The sequence below is a fragment of the Miniopterus natalensis genome, chromosome 4 (genome assembly GCF_054644295.1).
Source record: "Miniopterus natalensis isolate mMinNat1 chromosome 4, mMinNat1.hap1, whole genome shotgun sequence".
Lineage (NCBI taxonomy): Eukaryota > Metazoa > Chordata > Mammalia > Chiroptera > Miniopteridae > Miniopterus > Miniopterus natalensis.
This window is the reverse complement of record NC_142084.1, coordinates 37,692,027-37,713,763: the sequence shown is the minus strand read 5'-3', so window position 1 is coordinate 37,713,763 and position 21,737 is coordinate 37,692,027. Positions and strand designations below refer to the sequence as shown.

Sequence of the window (21,737 nt, the reverse complement as noted above, 5' to 3'; positions counted from 1 at the left end):
TTCAGGTCCTGACTCATTTTGACTCTCTAGGTGACCGCAAGACATGTATATACCTTGGTTCATTTTTACCCCCCAAATCCCCAAAATGGAGGTAATCATTGAACATGCCTCTTATGATTATTGTGAAAAGTAAATTTTACATGTATGGCATTTTAGATTGTGCACAAGGCATAAGGACTTATAAGACCATTTATTAATATTACATTGGCAGCTCATCAAGAACCTTTGAGGAAACACATGGCAGGCATCCTTAGTCAGCCTCATTTTACAGATAAAGTAAAACTCAGAGAAGGGAAGTGATTTGCCCAACATTACACATGCTAAGAACTGGAGTTTAGTCCTGGTTCCTTCATTCACTTACACATTCATCAAATATTTATTGAGCCCCTACTATGTGCAAGTCACTTTTCTTCTAAGGACACAGCACTGAAAAAATTCCAGAAAGTTAGAAAACAAACAAACGAGTAATTAGAAAGTATGGCTGATGGTGTACTCAATTACTGTGGCGATCAATAAATACAGTGTGTGAAATTAACCTCTACAAGGAGACATTAAATTCAAGCACAAACCTAAAGGAAGAGAGTCAGCAAACAGTGTCTGAGGAAGTAACTTTGTTGGCAGGGGCAACAGGAAATACAAAGACCATGTGGGAGAAGGTCTAGGGGGACTAATTCAGCCAGAGATTTAGGAAGTGAGGTGAGGGTGAGGTAGGGGAGAGCAGGTGAAGACCTAAAAAACCCAGGTAAGCATGTTTGGTACAGGGGGGAGGTGAGCTGAGGCCCACGCTGAGCCGCCGCAGACGCACACTCGGGCGGCCTTATTGACCACGCTTTGTGTGAGCGAGTGTGGGCGCAGCGAGATGATGGGAGGGTGGCTCTAACGACCCAGGGTAATAGTCAGGGAGCTGGAGGGAGATGTATATTTTCAAGGTACAGGATTTGCTGATGAATTGGACGTTTGGGATGAAAGCAAGAAGTGTCAAGGGTGACTGAAAGGTTTTGGCCTCAAAAGGGAAGGTTGCCATGGTTAAAATGAGAGAGGCTGCAAGAGGAGCAGGTCTGAGGAAAAAATCAAGAGTTCAGGTTTTTAAAACATTAAGTTTCATGATTATTAGCCGGTTTTATCAAGATGTTGGGAAGAGAGCTGGATTTCAGGACAGAGTCCCAGAAAGAATCATGGAATATTGATAATATACCAAATAAACAATGACTCAGGAAGCCAGGGCCAAGCTATCTTCACTATTCAGTTCCGTTCAGCAGACATTTCTGGGCATCTTCTGCGTGTCTGGCCCTAGGGTTCCAAAGGCGGAGAAGCATGGTCCCCATCCTTTAGGGAAGCACAGAAACACACATGTACTTTCGTTATATACTATACATGCTATGGCAGTTTGGGTATCCAGATTTTGAGGTTGATAGAAAACATCCTAGAGGAAATGGCAAAAATAAATTACCTTAGAGAGTGATTCAAGTTAACCTATCTAAGAAAGGAAAAAAGGGCTTTCCAGGCAGAGGGAAATAGTGGGCAAAGGCACAGGGGCGTGAAACAGTAGGAAGCACGCCGGCCCACTCCAAGCACCCGCTTTTGCTAGCACATCAGGTTGGAGGAAGGGCTTGGTAGCGATATGGTGATAAATGGGTTCAGTCACAGATAGTCTTGCTTGGGCAGAGAATTTGCTGTTCACGGTGCTCGTGAGGGCAAAGGCATGACCAAATGTGCACTTGATGTAGATTATCTTGACCACTGGGCAGAACATGTATTTAAAGGAACCAAGACTGAAGGTTGGAAAGCGGATGAATTATTATTGGAGTGGTCCACATAAGGAGCTAAACTGAGGAAGTGGCAATAGGACCTGAAAAGCAGTAAAGGGGCTGTTTATTGGAGCCCTACTTCCCAGCAAAACTGGCAGGTCTTGTTGGCTCTCTGGGTACGTGGGGTGAGGAAGGATGAATAACAGGTTTTATGGTTTGGAACTTCAGGGCAGTGGGGCCACTAACTGAGATTGGACACAAGACAGGCCTGGTGTGAGAGAAGCTGAGCCATCCAGTCTTGGACTCGTTAAGTTTGGGAGGTTGGTGGGATACCAAAGAAATATTCTGGTAGACAGACAAATATGTAGATTAGAAGCTCAAGAGATGGCAGGGCTGGAGAAATAACGCGTTGACTTAAACCCTTGAGTTCAGCGGAGATCAAGCTAGGAGAGCATGCAGTGAGAAAAGGAAAGAACGATCTGTGACCTTCCTTCAGGTGAAGGCCTCGGTGCGAGGCCTCTAAGTGCTTCAGGTTGCCGGTGGCAGCCAGCCTGCTCGCGCAGCAAGCAATCACAGCACTCACGTGGAGGGCACTCCCTTGAATGTGAGAAGCACATTTTTTTCAATTTGAACGTTTCTGAAATTGGGCCACATCTTATAAATGATCTCTACTCTCATTCTCAGAAAAGCAGTTATTAAAAAGATTGTGCTTCTTAAAAAAATTGATAGTGTTTCAGGGCAGGCTGTCTGGGAAGGAGATTCTGATGGACTTAAGCGCAGGAGGTAGACGGAGCATGTTTGCAGAATCACTACCTGTGAGGGCAAGGAAGCAGAAATGGGCAGAGGAAGAAACGAGGCCATTCTGCAGGCAGTAACTGGGCTTTGTGGAGCTTGGGAGCTGGGTGGCCCTCTGCAGCTGTGCAAATTGGGGAAACAAGGGCGTTTATGACCTCCCCTCCCCTCAAAGAACAGCGGATGGAGGCTGCCCCTGGGGAGTGGGTGTGCCCTTTGAAAGGAAAGTTTCTCCCAGAGAGGGCTGTCAGCTGAAAACTCTAGCAAGTAGCACTCCCAGTAGCTGAGATAAAAAATGTTTCCTTCCTGAAGGGGAATATGGCCAAAGCCTGACGTCCACTACAAATGATATTTAAGAATGAAGGAACTAAAGCATTTTTATCTCAATAAGACTGTATATTAATATGATTATGAAGTATTAAGCACAAATTTTGTCTGGTGCAACCATTTAAAAATCCATTTTAGTAAAAGTTTAGGTCATCTGAAATCCTACCCTCCCTGTTTGGGATAAAGTGGAGAGAAAGAATTATACCTAAAAATTAATATATGTATTATCACAAAAGATATTCACTGCAAAATTCCTAGGGATTTACTGAAAAATTATTTGGCAATGAAAGAGTAAAATAACAATGGTGAGTGCTGACTTATGGAGCACTTGGAATGAGAGGCAGATTTAACACAAAATCAGTGGGGCTCCAAAGCCTGTATTTTGCATTGCCTGTAGTGTGGCCCCAGAGGATGGTCACTTTCTGCCTTCTAGAAATCAACCTGGGTTTGCAGCAGGTACTATGAGCAGGTGAATTCAGCAGGCAGGCTTCTGGCACTGTCTTCAATCTATTTGGACTCCAAGGACAACCTAACCCTAATAGATCTTATCTATAGACCATGGAGTGTCTGGACCTTACTTGTGACTCTGAGGATGTGAATACAATGCATCATGGCCACTGTGTCCCGGCTCTCAGCCACCTTCCCCTCAACTCTCACAGCAAGACCTTCTCACAAGGGTGGGGATAGGGAGTCAAGAGGGCACAGCAGGACCTAGCCAAGCTGGAGTCACTGCAGAGGCATAGGCGGCCTCCCTGAGCTCATGCCAAGAGAGACTCAAAAGCTGGATTTCTCCCAGACTTCCCTCCAAACAAGAAATTCCTGAGTGTGAAGCCCTGGAAAAGGTAGAAATGTGTTATTTCCGGTAATGCATTATGAAGGTAAATGAATACTTCTTAAACCATCAATAATAAAGTACAAATTTCAATCTACTTTCTCTACTTCGAGAGAAAAGAATACATTTTCTTTTCTTTCCATTCTCTTTATAGAAAATATTGAAAATCATTGTCACATAAAAGAGGAAATATAAGTGCATGCACACAAAAATTTGTAAGAAATAAAGTATATAAAGATGATTAAGGTGTTTATTAATCACAATGATGATATGTTGGAATGTTTTGGTATTTTTCAGTTTTTGGGGTTTTTTTAAAATATATCTATTGATTTCAGAGACGGAGGGAGAGGGAGAGAGAGATAGAAACATCAATGATGAGAGTCATTGATCGGCTGCATCCTGCACGCCCCCAACTGGGGATGGAGCCCACAACCTGGGCACGTGCCCTGACCGGGAATCGAACCGTGATCTCCTGGATCCTAGGTCGATGCTCAACCACAGAGCAGCACCTGGCCGGGCAATTTTTTTGTTTGTTTCTGTAATTTGTGATTTATTTTCCTAATCTAAATAAAGCCTTAAAAGTGTCCTAGTTGACAAATTTTGTATTCATAATTTAATAATCTTTTTCTTGAAGAGGGTCAGACACTGTTCAAGCTTGAAGTCCCACAAACCTGGATTCTCCCTAACTTCTGACACTCTTCCAAGCACTTCATTAATTCATTCAGGTAAATTTATGCGGTAGGCTCTGTCATTATTCTACTTTGCAGGTGAGGAAGTTGAGGACAAAGAGTTTAAGAAACTTGCCCACAGTAACTCACAGAGGACAAGACATGTTGAGATTTGAACCTGCCATCTGTGCTAAGCTGAAACAGGCAATTTACAGGTTATTTTGATGCATTTTGATGTGCATCCTTCACTTATCATTCAACATTTATTACGCTCCCTTTTGGTTAAAGGAATGTGTAATCTAGGGTAAGGGATGTGTAAAGGAATGTGGATAATATAGGGTAGATTTGAGATAGTTCCTACCCCGACAAAGCATAAAGAGGAGACCCACAATGCTGTAATGAAATGCATAATAAAATACAAGGTATTAAAATGCTATGAATCAATAAAGGAGACGAATGAATGAAGCGTTCTGTTCTGCCAAGTGAAAGAGAGTGAGCAATGAATAAACATCTGTTAAGTTTCCTCTCATTCATGGAACATTGGGGAGCTAATGCTATAATATTCTACAATTTTAACTCAAGATAGCGGGTATATTTGGGACAACACATTTTAAAAGTTTCACTTCAGGATTAATGAGCAGATGTTCCCCGAATACTCATGATGTGACTGGCATTTTGACAAGTATTTGGTGATCTAATAAAAAAAAAATTTATAACTGGAAAGAATAACTGCAATGCTATAATTTATCTTCTTTTCCCATGAGGAAGCTGAAGCCAAAAGATACATATGCTTCAAACAGTTATTTTTTTCAGGAAGCCTTTCCTTAAATGACCAGTCAGATACCATTTTACCTTTTCCCACGCCCAGCTCAGCACATTGTTGTTCTTCTGTGGCTCTCGTTGGCTACTTGTTTTATACATATGGAGGACATGAGCTTTGTAATATCTTTTTTAAATGATCAATGACACCTTTCTTTTTTTTTAATCCTCACCTGAGAATATGTTTCTATAGATTTATAGAGAGAGAGAGACAGAAACATCGATATGAGAAAGAAACACGGGTCGGTTGTCTATCTTACATGCCCTGACCTGGCATCACACCCACAACCTTTTGGTGCACTGGATGAAGCTCCAACCAACTGGGCCATCCTGCCAGGGCTCAGTGACACCTTTAACATCTAAAAGCTATTCATTGTCTCCTCAGAAAAATTCATATAAGCACATATCCAAAAATTTACATTAAAATCATCTGAAGCTAAAACATTCATCCCTCTAGAGGTCTCAGGATCTCAGGTTAAGGATCTTTCTTCTAGATTGTTGGCTCTATAAAATCATTTTTTAATGCAAGTAAGTAACAAACATACATAAAATACATCTATCTGTGTATCTCCCATAGTGCCTAACATTGCAATAAACCTGAGAGAAGCTTAATGTCTTGTTTGAATTACCCCAAAATTAAGCTGCAGTCAACAGGAGACACAGAACCAGCCTCCTAACTCTGTGCCTGGTCATGTCTACGCTATCATGGTCTCTCCTTGAAAAAACAAAGAAACAACCCATAATCATTGCCATTATGAGCTCACTTTCATAGAGGAGGGAAAATCAACATTAAAATACAATCTCAGTATAATTACTTGGATATGACTATACATGCAATAAAAACTCATGTTTAGGAAAGGACAACCTGTACCATAGAAGGTACTCAATAAATATTTGTGGAGTGGTTGTGAATACATGAATAAATGAATAATAAATAGGAATGAATAAATGTTGCTGCAAATGGAGAAGACTTTGGATGGGGTGGCAACTGAGGTTAATACTGAAACTGAATAAAACTTGAATCTGAAGTAGGAGCATATTCCAACTAATACAGACCCAGCATAAATAATACCATCTGAGAATGAGAAAACCTAAGAGGCACCACTGACTGGAAAGTATTGAAAGAAAATGCACTTGAATAGGCATGTTGGAGTTGGATTGCATGTGACCTTCAGAGTCAAACGGAGGGATCTAATTTGATTTTCTGGGAATGGAATACAACTTCAGATTCTTAGTGATGTGACCTAACAGTTGTACTTGACAAGAACTAGTAATTAAATGAGTAACCAAAGAGAAAAGCATCACAAATCATTTTTTAACATCAGCTAGTATAAACACTCAGATCAGCTGTTATTAAATAAACTATTACCTCAATCTGTTCAATAGACCTACTTTCATAACTTAATTTATGATTCTTTGTCATCAATGTTCATCTTTTTTACAGGAAAGACTTTTGATTCTTCAAGAGTGCTAATTTGTAGTTGATTCAATGATAAGCCCATGTGTTGACTTTTAGCTGGATAAGTACAGGGTCGGGTCCTAATTAGTTGAGATACTACATGAAATTTCCCAGTCTCGCCAGCACATATGCCCAATAGGCGATTCCATCTGTATTGTGGCACTCTTTGTTACTGTTGCTTCCTTAGCTGTATTTAAAATAAAATTTGTCTTATCAAGTATTCATATTGTTGCTGCACTTTGGCCCGCCTACTAAAGCCGGTCATTCTTCAATCTCTGTACAAATCCATTCACAGTAAGTTTGTGTGGTAGCCGCCTTTAGAACTCTAACTATAGGTAAAAGTGAAAAGTGAGCAATGCTTTTTTTGCCCCCAGAAAATCTGTACCACCCCTTCTCCAGCCTAAAGTTTCCTTCTTCCCCTTTAGCATCACCTCCTCCCACCTTCAAACAAATATCATACCAATGACTGATGTAAAAGTAAACTTCGAATGTTGTCTTAATATACAGACAAGATATAAGTGAGCCAGAAGCTATTCAATAACAGACTCCCAGTTAGTGGAAAAACCCAGAGGAGCTACCAAGTCCAGATTGTTTCTGTGACACCGCAGAGTCTCTCTCCTTTCCCGCAGTGTTCAGGGAACTTTCCAATGCTGGCTCTCTAGTGTATGTGTGTGTGTGTGTACACGTGTTCACACACATGAGCATGTTTGCTGATATAGAGAATGAGAGAGAAAAAAACCCTGCCATTATGCTTATATGTTCTTATGTTGTTGGGGTATTTTTTTAGTTTAAATATGTTTTTATTGATTTTAGAGAGAGAAGGGGAGAGGGAGAGAGAGAGATAGAAACATCAATGATGAGAGACAGTCATTGATCGGCTGCCTCCTGCACGCCCCTACAGGGGATGGAGCCTGCAACCCGGGCATGTGCCCTGACCAAGAATTGAACCGTGACCTCCTGGTTCACGGGCTGACGCTCAACCACTGAGCCACACCAGCCAGGCAGAGCTTATATGTTTTTAAATATGGCTATAAGATTACGTGTATAGTTTATAAACATGCAGAGGTAAAACAGCACTAACTTTCTGATTAAAACGTCTATCTAGTACATTATACTTTAAGTAGTTTGATTCTAAAGTTTGATGGGAAAAAAAACTATAACTAGATAAAATTAATTTTGTTTGTGGAATTTAATTATCAATGTTTTCCAAGGTTAGATTCAGCAAAGAAAATTCAGTTAGTCATCATTAAGTAAAGTTTTCTTAGTGTTCACATTTTCTTTTAACAAATATGAATCTTAGTTGAAGGACAGAGAGGAATACATAAGGAGAACAAAACTGGATATTAATGTATCAACCAGTTATATGGGAAGATAATAGTAAACTTGCCTTTTTAATTCTGAACAAATGTTCAGAAAATCCTACAGTTCAGCAAAAACTATTTCAGAAGGAGGAAAGGTAGACTGAAAGAACAGTCTTACACTGACAATCTGTAGGGGAGTGCACCTGTTAAAGCGTTGTATCGGATATTGACTGTTAACAAAAAATGTGAACAAGTGTCTAGAAAAATCACTTGTGAGCAGAAATTACTTCAATACGAGCTGTACATTTTTTAATTAAATTGAAAACCACAGTCTGTATGATGCCTAAAGAAAATAATGATTCTTGGCCTTAGGAAAAACAAAATGGGTCACTTAATGCCTGGGCGTTATGTACAACCAGAAGAGAGAGTGAGTTTTCTGCACTAATCACCCTGTATCCAGTCAGTTCTGTGGATCATAACCTGAAAAGAAAGAAAGCCCAATCATAGGGAAACAAGGCCATGCAGAATAATTGCCTGGGGGGGAGGGGGAGAAACACGTTTCTCTTTCAGTTTCCGGTAAAAAGATATAAAACATAAATTAAACGGGAATAAAAATACATTAAGAATCCTCTTATGTCACTCTGATTCCCTGGAACATCCATTATCGAGCTAAGAACTGAATATTTACATCAAATAAACATTAGCAGGAAAGAAGATGAAAAAAAATTATTTTCCTACTTAGAGCATTTCAACATGTGGGCTACCGTAGCCATTAAGGCACAAAGAAACAGCCTATCCAGACTGGACAGCCACTTATCCTTTTATTTATTTATTGTTAAAGGCAGATACTAAGAAATGGCTGTATAGTTTAGACTCCACCTTGGATGCTGAGCAACCTGTTTCCAGGGAAAAAGAAAGATTACTTTCACTCAGGTTAAATAAACATACCAACTCATAAGAAAAAAACAAAAGGAAAGAAATCGTGTTTCAAAGTGTATCTCACAGGAGAGTTCAGAGTAGAAATCAAAAGGTGTTCCAGGGAGCCCTGGCCTGGGGCTCAGCCGGTGGAGCACAGTCCCACGCACCAAAGGGCGGCCCGTTTGATTCCCTGCAGGGCTCATCTGAAGGTTACAGCTCCATCCCTGGTCGGGGCGAACACAGGAGGCAACCAATTGTTTCTCTCACATCAATGTTTCCCTCTCTCCTCTCTCTCTCTCTCAAAATATCAATAGAAACATATTCAAGGGCGAGGATTTTAAAAAAAGGTGTTCTGAAGAAAGAAGAAAAATGATGTACAATAATGGAAGACAGGCACTCTCTCAAGTCCTGCTTAACTAACATAAGATAGAACATTAATCACTCCCAAAATTACAGTGAGCATATAGGTGTGTGTATCAGCTGAACTGATACCAAAGATGCTAACTTGGAAAGACATAAAGCCAGGGTGACATGGCCACAACATACAAGTGCAAAATGCAAGTGGAAAACAAAGATGTTTTAATATGGAAGAATTGGCATTAAAGTATACTCATCTCATTGAAAAGCATCTCCCCCAGATGTTCAATTAATAGGCATTGAGGACTCCCTGGCAGGAGTCACTTCTTAGGAACTATGTCTAGAGTAACAAAAGAGGTGAATGACTGAACATAAATGGCATATGGTATTGACAATGCAAATAGCCATGGAAGATACCCACAAAGCTTGGCTCTAATGTACAGCAGGGATGGGCTGAACAAGGCTAGTGGGCCCCTGAAGGAAGGCTGGTGGGGGAGACGCTTCATAGGAAGAAAGTGGTAGGATGAAGAATGCAGCCAAAGATACAACAGGCAAACACAGCTCTGAGTTAAGACTAACGCTCCAGTTCTGAGGTTTTAATAGCACACAGGGAGGCAACTCATAAAGACAATTTCCGATCAAGTTTTATGGGACTTTCCTTTATCGCCAAGACATAAAGTCATCTCCATGAAAGAAGCTTTACAACAAAACTTTCCATCAAGTGTTTGAAAGAAACAGAACCATCTGACAGGTCTCTGATATTCAAACAACAAAATAATAAAAAACTAATACAATATTTGTTCAATGGAATGAAGCACATAAAACACAGGAGATAGCTCAGTTCCGGACGTGGTGTTGGTAGCATTAGACTTCCTGTTTCTAACACTGTTAGTCACATGCTTTCCAGCTATAATAAAATATTGCTATCCAGCTAAAAAATCAGCACACTGGCTTCCAAAGCACATGGCCTCGAGAGTTTTCCTATGAGAATCCTACAGCTTTATGAAATCACGTACTAATAGAATGGCAGTGTTAAGAGAAAATAAAACTAAAAGAAAAACAGATAAACATCTGTTTCTCCATGCACGAAGGCATCATTGCAAACATATAGTAGCAGAGGTTCTTGCATAGGGAAAATTCTTTTGCTCTTTACATACTGAACAGCATCGTGAATAGTTTTGTTCTGTTCTGGTTGCTATTTTCCCCACTTTATTACCAGAAAAATCATTCCCTATGTGCATGTTGCCCGTAATATCCTCCCTTCTAGGGAGAGAAGTTATAACTCAGACCCCATTGCTAATTTAAGTGTTCATTTAATTTTCTTTAACACTTTAAAACATCTGATGGATGCTTTGATTTGTCACAACTGGGACATCAATCTCGAGGAGAACCCATCAGAATGACAACACCAGTGTCTCATACAACATATTTCACAAAGAAAGAAAAAACAACTCTGCTACGACAACACACATCCACTCTGGCCACATAGCCAGCCATCATGATGTCTGTGTTTTAATATTTTGGTAATTATTAATAGCAGAAATATTAATGTCTCATTAAAGTAAGAACAATCATGCATAAATTGTGACCAAATAACATTCAAAGAGTGTGAAAGATACTTCTGATGAAATAAGAGAAAAGGGAAAAAAATGGAAACCTTATTTGAGAAGAGCAGAGTGCGCAAAAAATTGGAACCCAAGAAAGAGTTTTATTTTGTAAAGACAGAAAAACAATCCTATAGCTTGATTAAGTATAGTAAGCCCCAGCACATGCCAATCAACTTTACTATAATATTCAAGAACAATGTAAAATTTTTTCATGTATGTTTAGGAGACCCAACAAACAAATTTCTAAGCAGTGAAGCTGAAATAAATTAACTATTTCCAGCAACTTGGAAATGCGCCGAAGTATGTAAAACGTGTTCAAAACAATAGGATTTTGGAACCGCTCATTTTATAGTTGGAGACAATGAGTTTCAGAGATATGTAGGAACATGTCCCAAATGTCTTAGTCATTGACCAAGCCAGGATTGGCCTTTGTTTCACACACAAACTACATTGTTCCTGATACAACTGAGCTGGTTACAGTCTGTGATGATCTGTCTGACCTGGTAAATCATGGGGGGGAAAAAAGATTCCTATCATTGTCATAAGAAAGAAAAAAAGAAGATTCTATGCTGCCAACAACAACAAAAATCAATGATTCTTTCAAAAAAAAATTATACACTCAACAGCCTAAGAAATATATGTCATATATGTGCTTAAGTTATTTTAAATCAACAAAATGACAGTTGTTTTTTGGCATTGTGTGCACCAAATCAAATATTCTGCTTCATAAAAGTCCATGTGGTCTCTAGTTACAGTAGCTTTATGGGATCAAGGATGGGATTTTTCTTGATTGACTTTATATCTTTAGCAGTTCCCTTAGCACATTGCTATAGGAATTAAAGTCAATTATCTCCGAAACATATTTAAATAAGGAGAAAAACTATGACTGACCTCAAATTTCCAAAAGAAACTGAAATAAGCACGATTCTTAGTTAACCAAATTTTTAAAATGTGTTCATAAAATAAGCAGAGGGGAGACAGGGTGCAAAGTACAAATCAAAGCTTGAAACAAAATAGGGAAAACTAAACTAAAAGAAGTACAATTCACAGAAATGTGTAGCACACAATAAAACCTAATTTATATGATTCTTGACCATCTGGATCTCGTATTTTACGGGAGCAGTGTGCATGTAAAGCTTGCGTTGGAATCCTTTAAGGCCATACTTTGTATAGCACTCTGTGGCACCCACACAGTCTGGCTGTACAGCAATATGACTGGTTTCCATAATTAATGCCATGGATAAAATCGGGCCCTCTGCAGTTCAGCCAAACCTAGGCTTGACTTCCAACTCTGTCAATGACTGTTTTGAGTCATAGGGTGTGGCAAGCAGAATTATACACCCCACCCCCAAATCCTACCCTAAATGTATATATAATATCATCCCTGGTTGTGTTATGTTATATGGCACAGTGGGGAGATTATTGGGGCAGAGGGAGGAAGATGTGGTTGATCTAATCACATGAGCGCAGAGAACATATTTCTGGCTGGTAGTGGAAAGTTAGGGAAAGGTGACAAACTGTAGAACGTGAGTGGAGATATATTGTGAGATGGTAATAAACATGTTATCTCTTATGAATGTCACAAAAGGCAGATGTGATTGAAAAGCTGCCATATAATAATGGAGAGTTCTGAGGACAGTGGGACTGTGAAGTTAGTATCATTTCAGGGGGCCCAAGGAAGCTGTAGAAAAGCTATAGGAGGTAGAAAGATATCATTAAAGCACGAAGTGTGGAGATACGGTAAGGCAAAATTTAGGTATCTGATTTGGGTGACCATAATTCCCATAGCAATGTGCTAAGGGAACTGCCAAAAACACAAAGTCAATCAAATAACATCTCCTTGATCATATAAAGCAACCATTTAACGAGAAACCATTTGACTACTTGATCTGAATGTCTCATCTGCTGCACACAGTGAAAACACAGATCATTGTATGTTTCCTCTTAATGTCAAACAACTATGGGTCCTGATCCAGAAAAACGGGGCTTCTATTATATTTTTAGTTAGATAAAGAACACACAAAAGAAAAAACAAAATTTTATTCCAGTCTACTTCAAATTCATTCATTCAACAAATATCAATCATCCTAAGTGCTGTGTTATGAAGTGGAGCTACCAAGTGATCAAGGTCAAGGTCATGCCTGCACTCATTGAGCTCACAGTCCAATGTGGAAGGCAGATAAACTCACAGCAATTATATAATAGTAGACATATCAGAGGAGGGTGCTGTGAAAACATGCATAGAAGTGACACTCCCAGGAGGAAATAAGAAGGAAGCTGCTACTTACAGGGCAAGCAAACATTCCTGAAGGGAGAAGGGAGTGGGATAAGTTACAAATTGAGAGAGGGCACAGCTAAAAGCCAGAAGATTAGCAACTGCACTGTATTTTCAAGAAAATCAAAGACATTCCTTATAGCTAGAGACTGCAATCAACATATATAATTGTCTACAAACTGACATTTTTTTTACTTTGTTATCACTACTTTATGAAATTTTTTAAAAATCAGGCAACACCAGACCATAAGTGGTTAGGAGTGCTCCCTGTTATAATATAATATATTAAATCTACTTTTCAATCTAGATACCATGAATATTTGTCAATGGAAAATCCTTGCTACTCACAAATGTTTGAAATCCCTTATTTTGAGCAAAATGTTTAAGTTTGTGTTTCTGCTTTGTCATACACACCCTCAAGATTTTGTGGGACAGTATATAAATCGTAAAGTCACTGAGATGACAACTCAACAAAGATAGACTAATGCCACAAAATTTTGTTGTGAGGTCATTTGAAAAGAAAGGAGACTTAACCAGTTAGAAATGGCATTGAAACTACTAGATTGAAACAAAAAGAAAATGGAGTCACTCCCCACCCCAACACTATGCTCTCTGAGCCTCAGTTATGCACTGAGATAAAAGGAAAACAAGATGAAAATATACTTATCTGTGTCACGAAGGAATAAAAGTGACAGCTATTAAGAGACAATGCACTTATTGCTAAACCACTGAAAACAGTGCAATGATCAATAAAGAGACTTTAAAACTCTCAAACTAGTACATTTTCTCATATATACAGACAGATCCTTGAGGCAACACAGTGGTTAGAAGTTGTTGCAATATTTCTTTAATTATAAACAACTACAGATTTAAAATTACTATAAATTACATAGAAGGCCTTAAACTGTACCTTATTTCACATTACTAGTCACTAGTAATGATTACTGAAATGCAAAGGCTACAACCGCCATTGCATATAGAAAAATATTTACACTTATCACTTTGGCATCTTCTACTGGTGTTTTGTCTTCAAACATATAGAAGAAACATTTTTTACTATTAATAATAATAGTAAAAAAAAACTGCTAACAAATATCAAATACTACTTATCAGTTACTGTTCTGAGCTACTTCCAGATTAACTAATTTTGTTTCATTACAACAACCATACAACAAAGGTGCTGTCATTATCAACATTTAAAAATGAGAAATCTGAGGAACAGAGAAATTACATAACTTGCCCAGAGTTACACAGCGAGTCAGTGGCAGGCGCGGAGCAGGGACCAGGCAGCCCATCTCACATCCATGTTTCTACCACTCGACTGCACTCCCCAGAATTAAACCAAAGTCACCTCGTGCTTGGAAAATCCCTACTGCCCAACTTTCCTGAGGCTCTTCCCTCTAAAATGAAACTTGGTCTACAGGGTTTCTTCCAGAGTAGAGTGAAACCACCACCTGTCTGTGAAAGCTAGAAGACAGGTTGCCCTCAGGATCAAAAAGATGTGATAAGCAGATGTTGCAGCCAGGAGAGTGGGAAGGCTGAGAGAAACAGGCAGAAGTGTGTGCAATAAGTCCTCAGAGCGAGGTGATGCCCTTGGGAGTAGGTTGAGATCACAGTTGGTGGCAGGCTTAGCTTTGCCGCCTACCTCCGCACCCACCTTGAAATTACTAATAAATACTAATGTGAAGGGGAGTCGCACTCGAGAGGCAGCCAAGTGTGGCTGAAAAACAAAGGCAGAGATAAAAGATTACGGAAAGGTAGACTGAAGTTCAGAAGATCTGCAGCATCTGTCTTTCAAAAGGCCCTCCATTCTCAAGAAAATATGGCTTAACAGGATGTACATATATTTTCCACCGTATGTGGCATTAAATGTTATCTCTATCACAAACCAATTATTTAACAGTTTAAAATAAAATATAAAGCGATTTAACCACAATTACAAAATATGTATAAATGAAAAGTAGTCATATATCCTGTATACTTTTTAATGCACAAACTACATTTCTGTAAAATAAACTTTACTAACAGTCACAGTAGACAAAGCTTAATGTCCCACAAAAAAATCTTAACCATGTCAGGTTAGAGTTCCACAGAATATTTAGAAAAACTATTGTATCAGAAAATTAAAATTGAGGATTAAACAAATAACCTTACTAATGGTAGATGGTGACAGTGGGGTTCATGCTTTTATGTGTAGATGACTAACCCTCATAGTCTTTTCACAACTTTCTAAATACTATGTAGAGACAAGTTATAAACACGACACTCGGGGGCATTGTGTTGAGTGGGTGAGCTGGGCGGGGGGGCGCTAAGGGGCTTGTGGCTACAGAGGGCAGATTGGTGGTTGCCAGAGGCAGGGGTCAGGCCGAAGAGGTGGGTGAGGGGATCAAAGGGTAAAAAGAACAAATAAAATTAAAAACAACAATTAAAAAACCCCAAACAATCAAAAAAGGTATTACAAAACCCATGCATGAAAATTCCTTAATTTTTTTTAAAAAATATATCTTTATTGATTTCAGAGAGAGGAAGGGAGAGGGAGAGAGAGAGACAGAGACATCAATGATGAGAGAGTCACTGATCGGCTGCAGCCCGCAACCCGGGCATGTGCCCTGACTGGGAATCGAACCCCGATCTCCTGGATCCTAGGTCGATGTTCAACCACTGAGCCACGCCTGGCCGGGCAAGTCCTTAATTTTATGTGATATACCTTTCTAACAAGTTTGGTTAGCTGGTTTCTTAAGCAACAACAAATTACTAGTTAATGGGTAGCTCCATTACATGCTGGGGCCTGGCACTGCATACCTGCCAGGGCCGCAAGCAGTTAACTGAGCATGATTATTCCATATCACAATTTTCATCCCTCCTCAAACACAGTGGAATTGCATTTCAAACTTTATACATGAGGTCAGTGGTGAATTAGGAACCACTCTATAGAAAAGAAACTTTAAGCCAGCTTTTCTGGACAGCAGCTATTAATTAAAGCAAAGGCTATCGATCTCTCTTGAGCCATGTCAACGACACAGAGTACCCAGTAGCCCCTGGGCCTATTAACATCAATGATATGTCACTTTAATCATTTTATTCAGTCTCACACTGACTATTCTCAACCTGTCACATTGTTCCTTGAATTCTAGTCCAAACCACCATCCCATTTCACTTGGACTACTTCTTAACTGTCTTCTTCACTATCCAAGAGCACCCTCCCCCCAATTTGTTCTTCTTGGACTAAAGATCCTAGTAAAACATAGATAGTATCATGTCTCTCCCCTGCTTAAAAATCCTCTTGAAGTTTCTTGTTGACCTTAGGATTCATTGCAAGATAATACTTGGAATAACCTTTAAGGCAATACAAGATCTAGTGACTGCCTACTTCTCCAAGCTCATTACACTCCACACTCCACCTTTCTCTCTGATACCTCTCTTCCCTGGCCTTTCAACACAAAGCAAAAATGTGTGTGTGTGTTTGTGTGTATGTGTGTATACACACCATTACATGGCAAAAAATAAACACATTCCACATCATCTCCCATTATAACTAAAAAACCTGAAGAGTTTCAAAAATTAGTATTTGATTAAACTCCACCCTTCCTCCCTATAACTGAATAAATAGAGCTCTGAAAAGCAGAAAAGGAATTTGTTTCTTAATCTTGCTCACCGGACAAAGCAAACCCATTTTTTAAAGGTGAGTGGTATACTGAGAATGAAAAAAATAGAGTGTGAATTGAACCCTAGGTGCTCAAAGACAGGGTAGACAGATGTATGCTCTTAATAGGCTAGGCCACTGTTTTCTGATTCTTGTCAGACTTGCTTGGCTCAGATTCTTTCATCTTAAGTTGTTCCATAGAAAAACTGCACCATCATTTGACTAGGTGATGATAATAGTTATTGCTTATTAAGTGCCTACTATAATTCAAAGGCCATGCATAACAGGTTAAAGGTTTAGCTCATTGTTTGTAGAACCTCTATGAGGCAGGAAGGATGGCTACGTCCATCTGACAAATGATGAAACTGGTAGCCATGCTGCTAAGTGGCAGAGTAGGGCTTCAAATTCCGGTCAGCCCAATCTCTCAAACACTGTACCAGCTGTGCCTTAAAAATCCACTTGACAAAAGTCAGCATCCGTTCTTTTTTAAAAAAATAATAAACTCTTAATCAAAGAAATAGAATAATAATTTCTTAAGATCATCAAATCTCCCTTAAGCTAATACCAACTTCAAGCCTACCAGCAAACCACTATAGGTATTCCCATGTATTCAGGAATCAAAATAAGATACCCCAATGATATTCTTTGGCACTTTCCTGGATTTTTGATTAATACAAATAATGGCAGAAAAATAGATACTACAGTTATAATTATTCAAAAGAATAAAACCACTACTGGTATATTCTACAATTATTTAATTAACAAAGCTAAGCAAATTACATGAGGCATCATAAGAACTAAAATAGCAAGTTCTATGAGATGCTTTGGAACAAAATAAATGATAAATAACAATTAAGTAACCAAAATTTTTTATATTCATCAATCTGTATCTTAACAATATGTAGAAAATATTATCTAGTCCATATGAACAACAAAATTATATGATACTTAGGAATTAATAATATAAGGAATGTACTGAATCTATATAAAAAGTCAACAAAATCAGACAGTTAAATAATTTTAGAAGTATATTTTATTCCTGTTTGGAAACACTCACTATATACTACATAGATATTATTTTTCCAAATTATCATAAGAAATGAAATTAGAAGTAAAACTGACATAAGAATTAACATAGTGAAATTGATACTACAATCTTAAAGTTGATAGGGGAAAACCCACTGGCAAAAATAATTTTGAGCTAGAGAAGTAATAAAGAGGAACTAGACCTAGTAGTTGTTAAAATTTACCACAAATAAAAATAAGTTTGTCACTGAAGTATGGATAGACGACTCAATGAGGCACTGAATCATAAAGCAGCAGGTAAGGGAATGTTATTATTTTATTATTTAACAAAGATTCTGAGAAGACATTGATTAGCTATTTAGGAGAAAAATAATATTCTCATCTCATAGCATATAAAAAACTCCAGCTTTTTATTTTAAAAAAAAGACATTAAAAATTTTTTTTCTTATCCTAGATAAGCTTTAAAGCAATTTTTAAATACTTCAAAAATAAGATTGATAGATTTGACAAAATAAAAATCACTAAGTTCTGTAAGATAATGTACAGTAAACAAAATGATAAGATGAACAGACCGAAAAAACAAAAGTGAAATAAATAAGTTCCAATGTACTGGTTCCTTATATTGTAAGCAATTATAAAATTTGGTTTAAAAAAAGAAAAATATCTCTAAATATAAGGAACTGAAGAGTTAATTTCAAAAAATGAAAACATAAATAACAAATGAACACTTTAAGAAATTCAATAGCTAAAATAATCACGAATACAAAATAAAATGAGATGCAATTCTTCACTTTACAAATTTGCAAAAAAAACATTTATAACGTTTTTTCTGTAAAGGTAATATATTCACATTGTTGAAAAACAAAACCATATGAGAGGCACTTATTTCGGAATTGTGCCCTGATTCCTGTCCCTGTGCGCCATTTCCCTCTACCCTCTTGTCCTTACTTAGACAACCATCTTTATTAGTTCATTAGTTATACTCCTTCAAAGTATCCTTACAAAAAGCAAGCAGATTTAGAAATATATGCTTATATTCCCATAGTCCTTAAATAAAATCAAATAACTAGCAGTTTGCAGGAGGATGAATATTTTTATCAGTTGAAATACTATTTGTATTTCTTTAAATGCAAACTGTCCCTTTAGGATCTTTGCCCATGGTCCTAGTGCTGCGCCCTTCCCCACACCCCCACAATCTCTAACACATTAGAGAGAAAACTCTTGGTGATTGGAGAGGCAAATATTTTCCTCCCAGTTGATCACTCTCCTTTAGAATTTCCCCAGGGTAGCTGGGTTTTTTGTTTTGTTTTGATTTGTTTTTGCTAACCAATGGATTTTTTTCTAATGTGTCAGATTTATCTATTCTCTTGTTGATGCTGAAGTTGAATAATAAAAAATTTTCAGATTCTTTTGGGTTTTCTAAGTATTAAGTCATCTACAAATAACAGTTTTACTTTCACCTTTCTAAATGTTATCCTCAAATTCCTCTTCCTGTCTCACTTTGTTGGCTAATAACTCTGGCAGAGCGTCCCTAGTTGGGCTAAGAACTGTGCACTCTTATTTCCTTTGTATTTATAGCAGAAGACAGCTGAAGTTTCTCCAGCATTTTGAAGTGATTTATAATGCTGTCTCTGGGCTCAGATGTGTGTGTATGTGCGTGTTAGTGCATAAATAGTCTGTCAGTTTGTCATGGTTAGAAAATGTTTAACTCTTACTTGATTGAGCTGTCCTTTTTTTAAAAAAAAAGAACATCCAGAATGGCTGTTGAATTTTTGTCAAATGACTATTCAACTACTATAGAGATTAACATGTGCCTTTTCTCCCTCAGATCAATTAATATAATGAATGACTCTAATAGAGTTCCTGGAACGAGCCCTACTTTATCGTGACATATTACTCCTTTAATGATTGCTGGATCCCTCAATGGTAGCAACACCTAAGGAGTGTTCAGTCGTAAGTTCCTTGACTTTGGGGAATTCCCAACTAAAATTCTAGGAAACAGAGCCGTTTCAAGGAAGAGTATGCGGTTAGAGAATAGGTTTTACTTTGTAGGTTATTGAAAGAAAAAAGCTTGTTCTTCATACTTTTCCTTTCAATTTATGTTTATTTTACTGTTTTCCGATTGCAGAAATGATTGCCAAGACCAGAATTACCTTTTTCCTCTTAAGATTCTTATAAAAAGCTTCAGTTTTTATAAACCCCTTTATGTCACTGTTTATCCTGATCTACACACATGCTCCAGGATTTTTTCTGAAGGAGCTAAAGTAACTGAAAGTTTAAAAAAATGAAATGGGTGTGTTCACTTTATCAAGAGAAAGCCAGTTCCTTGGATTTCTATGTCTGTAGCTTTATTTTGTTCAGTTCTTTTTTTAAAAAAAAACAAAATTATTTTTATTGTTGAAAGTATTTTGTTTAGTTGAGGTTGAACTTCATTTTACATCATTCCTAAATATTTTTCAAAAGTTTCAATAAGCCATTCGAAAAACCTAATCTACATTCTTTTCTAACTTCTTGACATTGGTAAAATCATTCAGAAATTAAGTAGTTGAATTCCATTTATTACTTAATTTTAAGCACTCCAGTTGCTTTCAAATTAACCTAAATAACAGCGAAAGTGAGATGTAGAATGTCTTCATCTTACACGTCAAGGGCCAACAAACTATGACCCACAGGTCAAACCTCACTTGCCACCTGTTTTGTAAATAACGTTTTGTTGGGAGAAAGCCACACCCATTCTGTCTATGGCTGCCTTGCAGCAATAAAGCTGAGTTGAGTAGTTATGACCAAGATCATTTGGCTTACAAAGCCTAACATATTTACCACCTGGCTCTTTTCAGAAAAAAAAAAAAAAGAAAAAAAAATTGCCTACTTCTGATATATGCAATGTTCTCTGCCTTCAGAAAATGCTTTTAAGTATTCTGTGACTAAATGGCATTTTCTTTTTCAACCAAGATGCTCATTTAAAATTTTCTGAATATACATATAACTTCACCTGGTTTGCCAAATTTTCATTATTATTAATTACATAGTTACATAAACAGATCTAAACTGCCTGATGTAATTCTTAAAACCTTACTTACATGACTTCCTGTCGGCTGGCTATATGCTAACATTGACTTCTCTGCGTCCTGTGACATCACCAGCATGGCACATGGTGGGACACTGCTTCAAACAGCCAGATGGACGTATGAGAAATGGATTCTGTAGGAGTCAAAGGAAGGGATAAAAAGATTTAAAATTATGTATTGCATGATTGTCCCCTCCTTGGATTTAGTTACCTCCACACCGATCATTCTAGAAAAGACAGGAAGACTCATATGGGGAAAGCTTCAGAAGTCAATAGGATTTTTTTTGGATTAATCGTTCCTAAAACCTTCAGACTTTCCCATAACTTAACTCAAATCCATGTTGACTACAGCAATTCATTTTGGAAGACAAATAATCATACATCAATAAATTATAACATTTCCTACAGTTCTCTAGTAAAATGTTTTTCATCTCATAAAAAAAAAAACACAAAACAGCAAATGTGAGTCAGATGTATTTGTAGACTCAATGTCAAGTTGCTGACTACTTCTAAGGAAGATGCTGAAAATAAGTTGCAAACATCTAAGAGTGAATGACAAAAGTCTTCATTCAGACACTTAGTAGTGAAATAAAACCTTATAACATCATGTTTTCAAAGAATATGTGATTTTGAAGAGATTTAAATATGCCAACAGATTACACCATCAGGAAACCATAAAGTAGTATATTTCCTATTTAAAAGGTAGTCTAACTTATTTATGCCATTTTAAAGAGTTAAGTATTATTAATTCCTATTTTATGAAATATATTAAGAAATACCTTAGCAAAGTTCAGTATAGTTCATGATGTAAAGAATATCTAAATAATAAAATTGTATATATAATCTTATTTCTGACTATTACTGATTTAGTAAAAGTTTAATATAATTTTAAATCCAA

At 37.6% G+C, this 21,737-nt stretch overlaps 1 protein-coding gene across 1 annotated transcript in view; it reads right to left on the bottom strand.

Annotated features, from left to right (window-relative positions):
* The window catches only part of IL15 (interleukin 15), a 38,697-nt gene extending 17,741 nt beyond the window's left edge, over window positions 1-20,956 (bottom strand). Inside the window, exon 1 of the mRNA XM_087815954.1 lies at window positions 20,853-20,956. Coding sequence (XP_087672080.1) covers window positions 20,853-20,918 — 66 coding nt within the window. The 5' untranslated portion in view covers window positions 20,919-20,956. The remainder of the gene's footprint in view (window positions 1-20,852) is intronic.
* Between the last annotated feature and the right edge of the window lie 781 nt (window positions 20,957-21,737).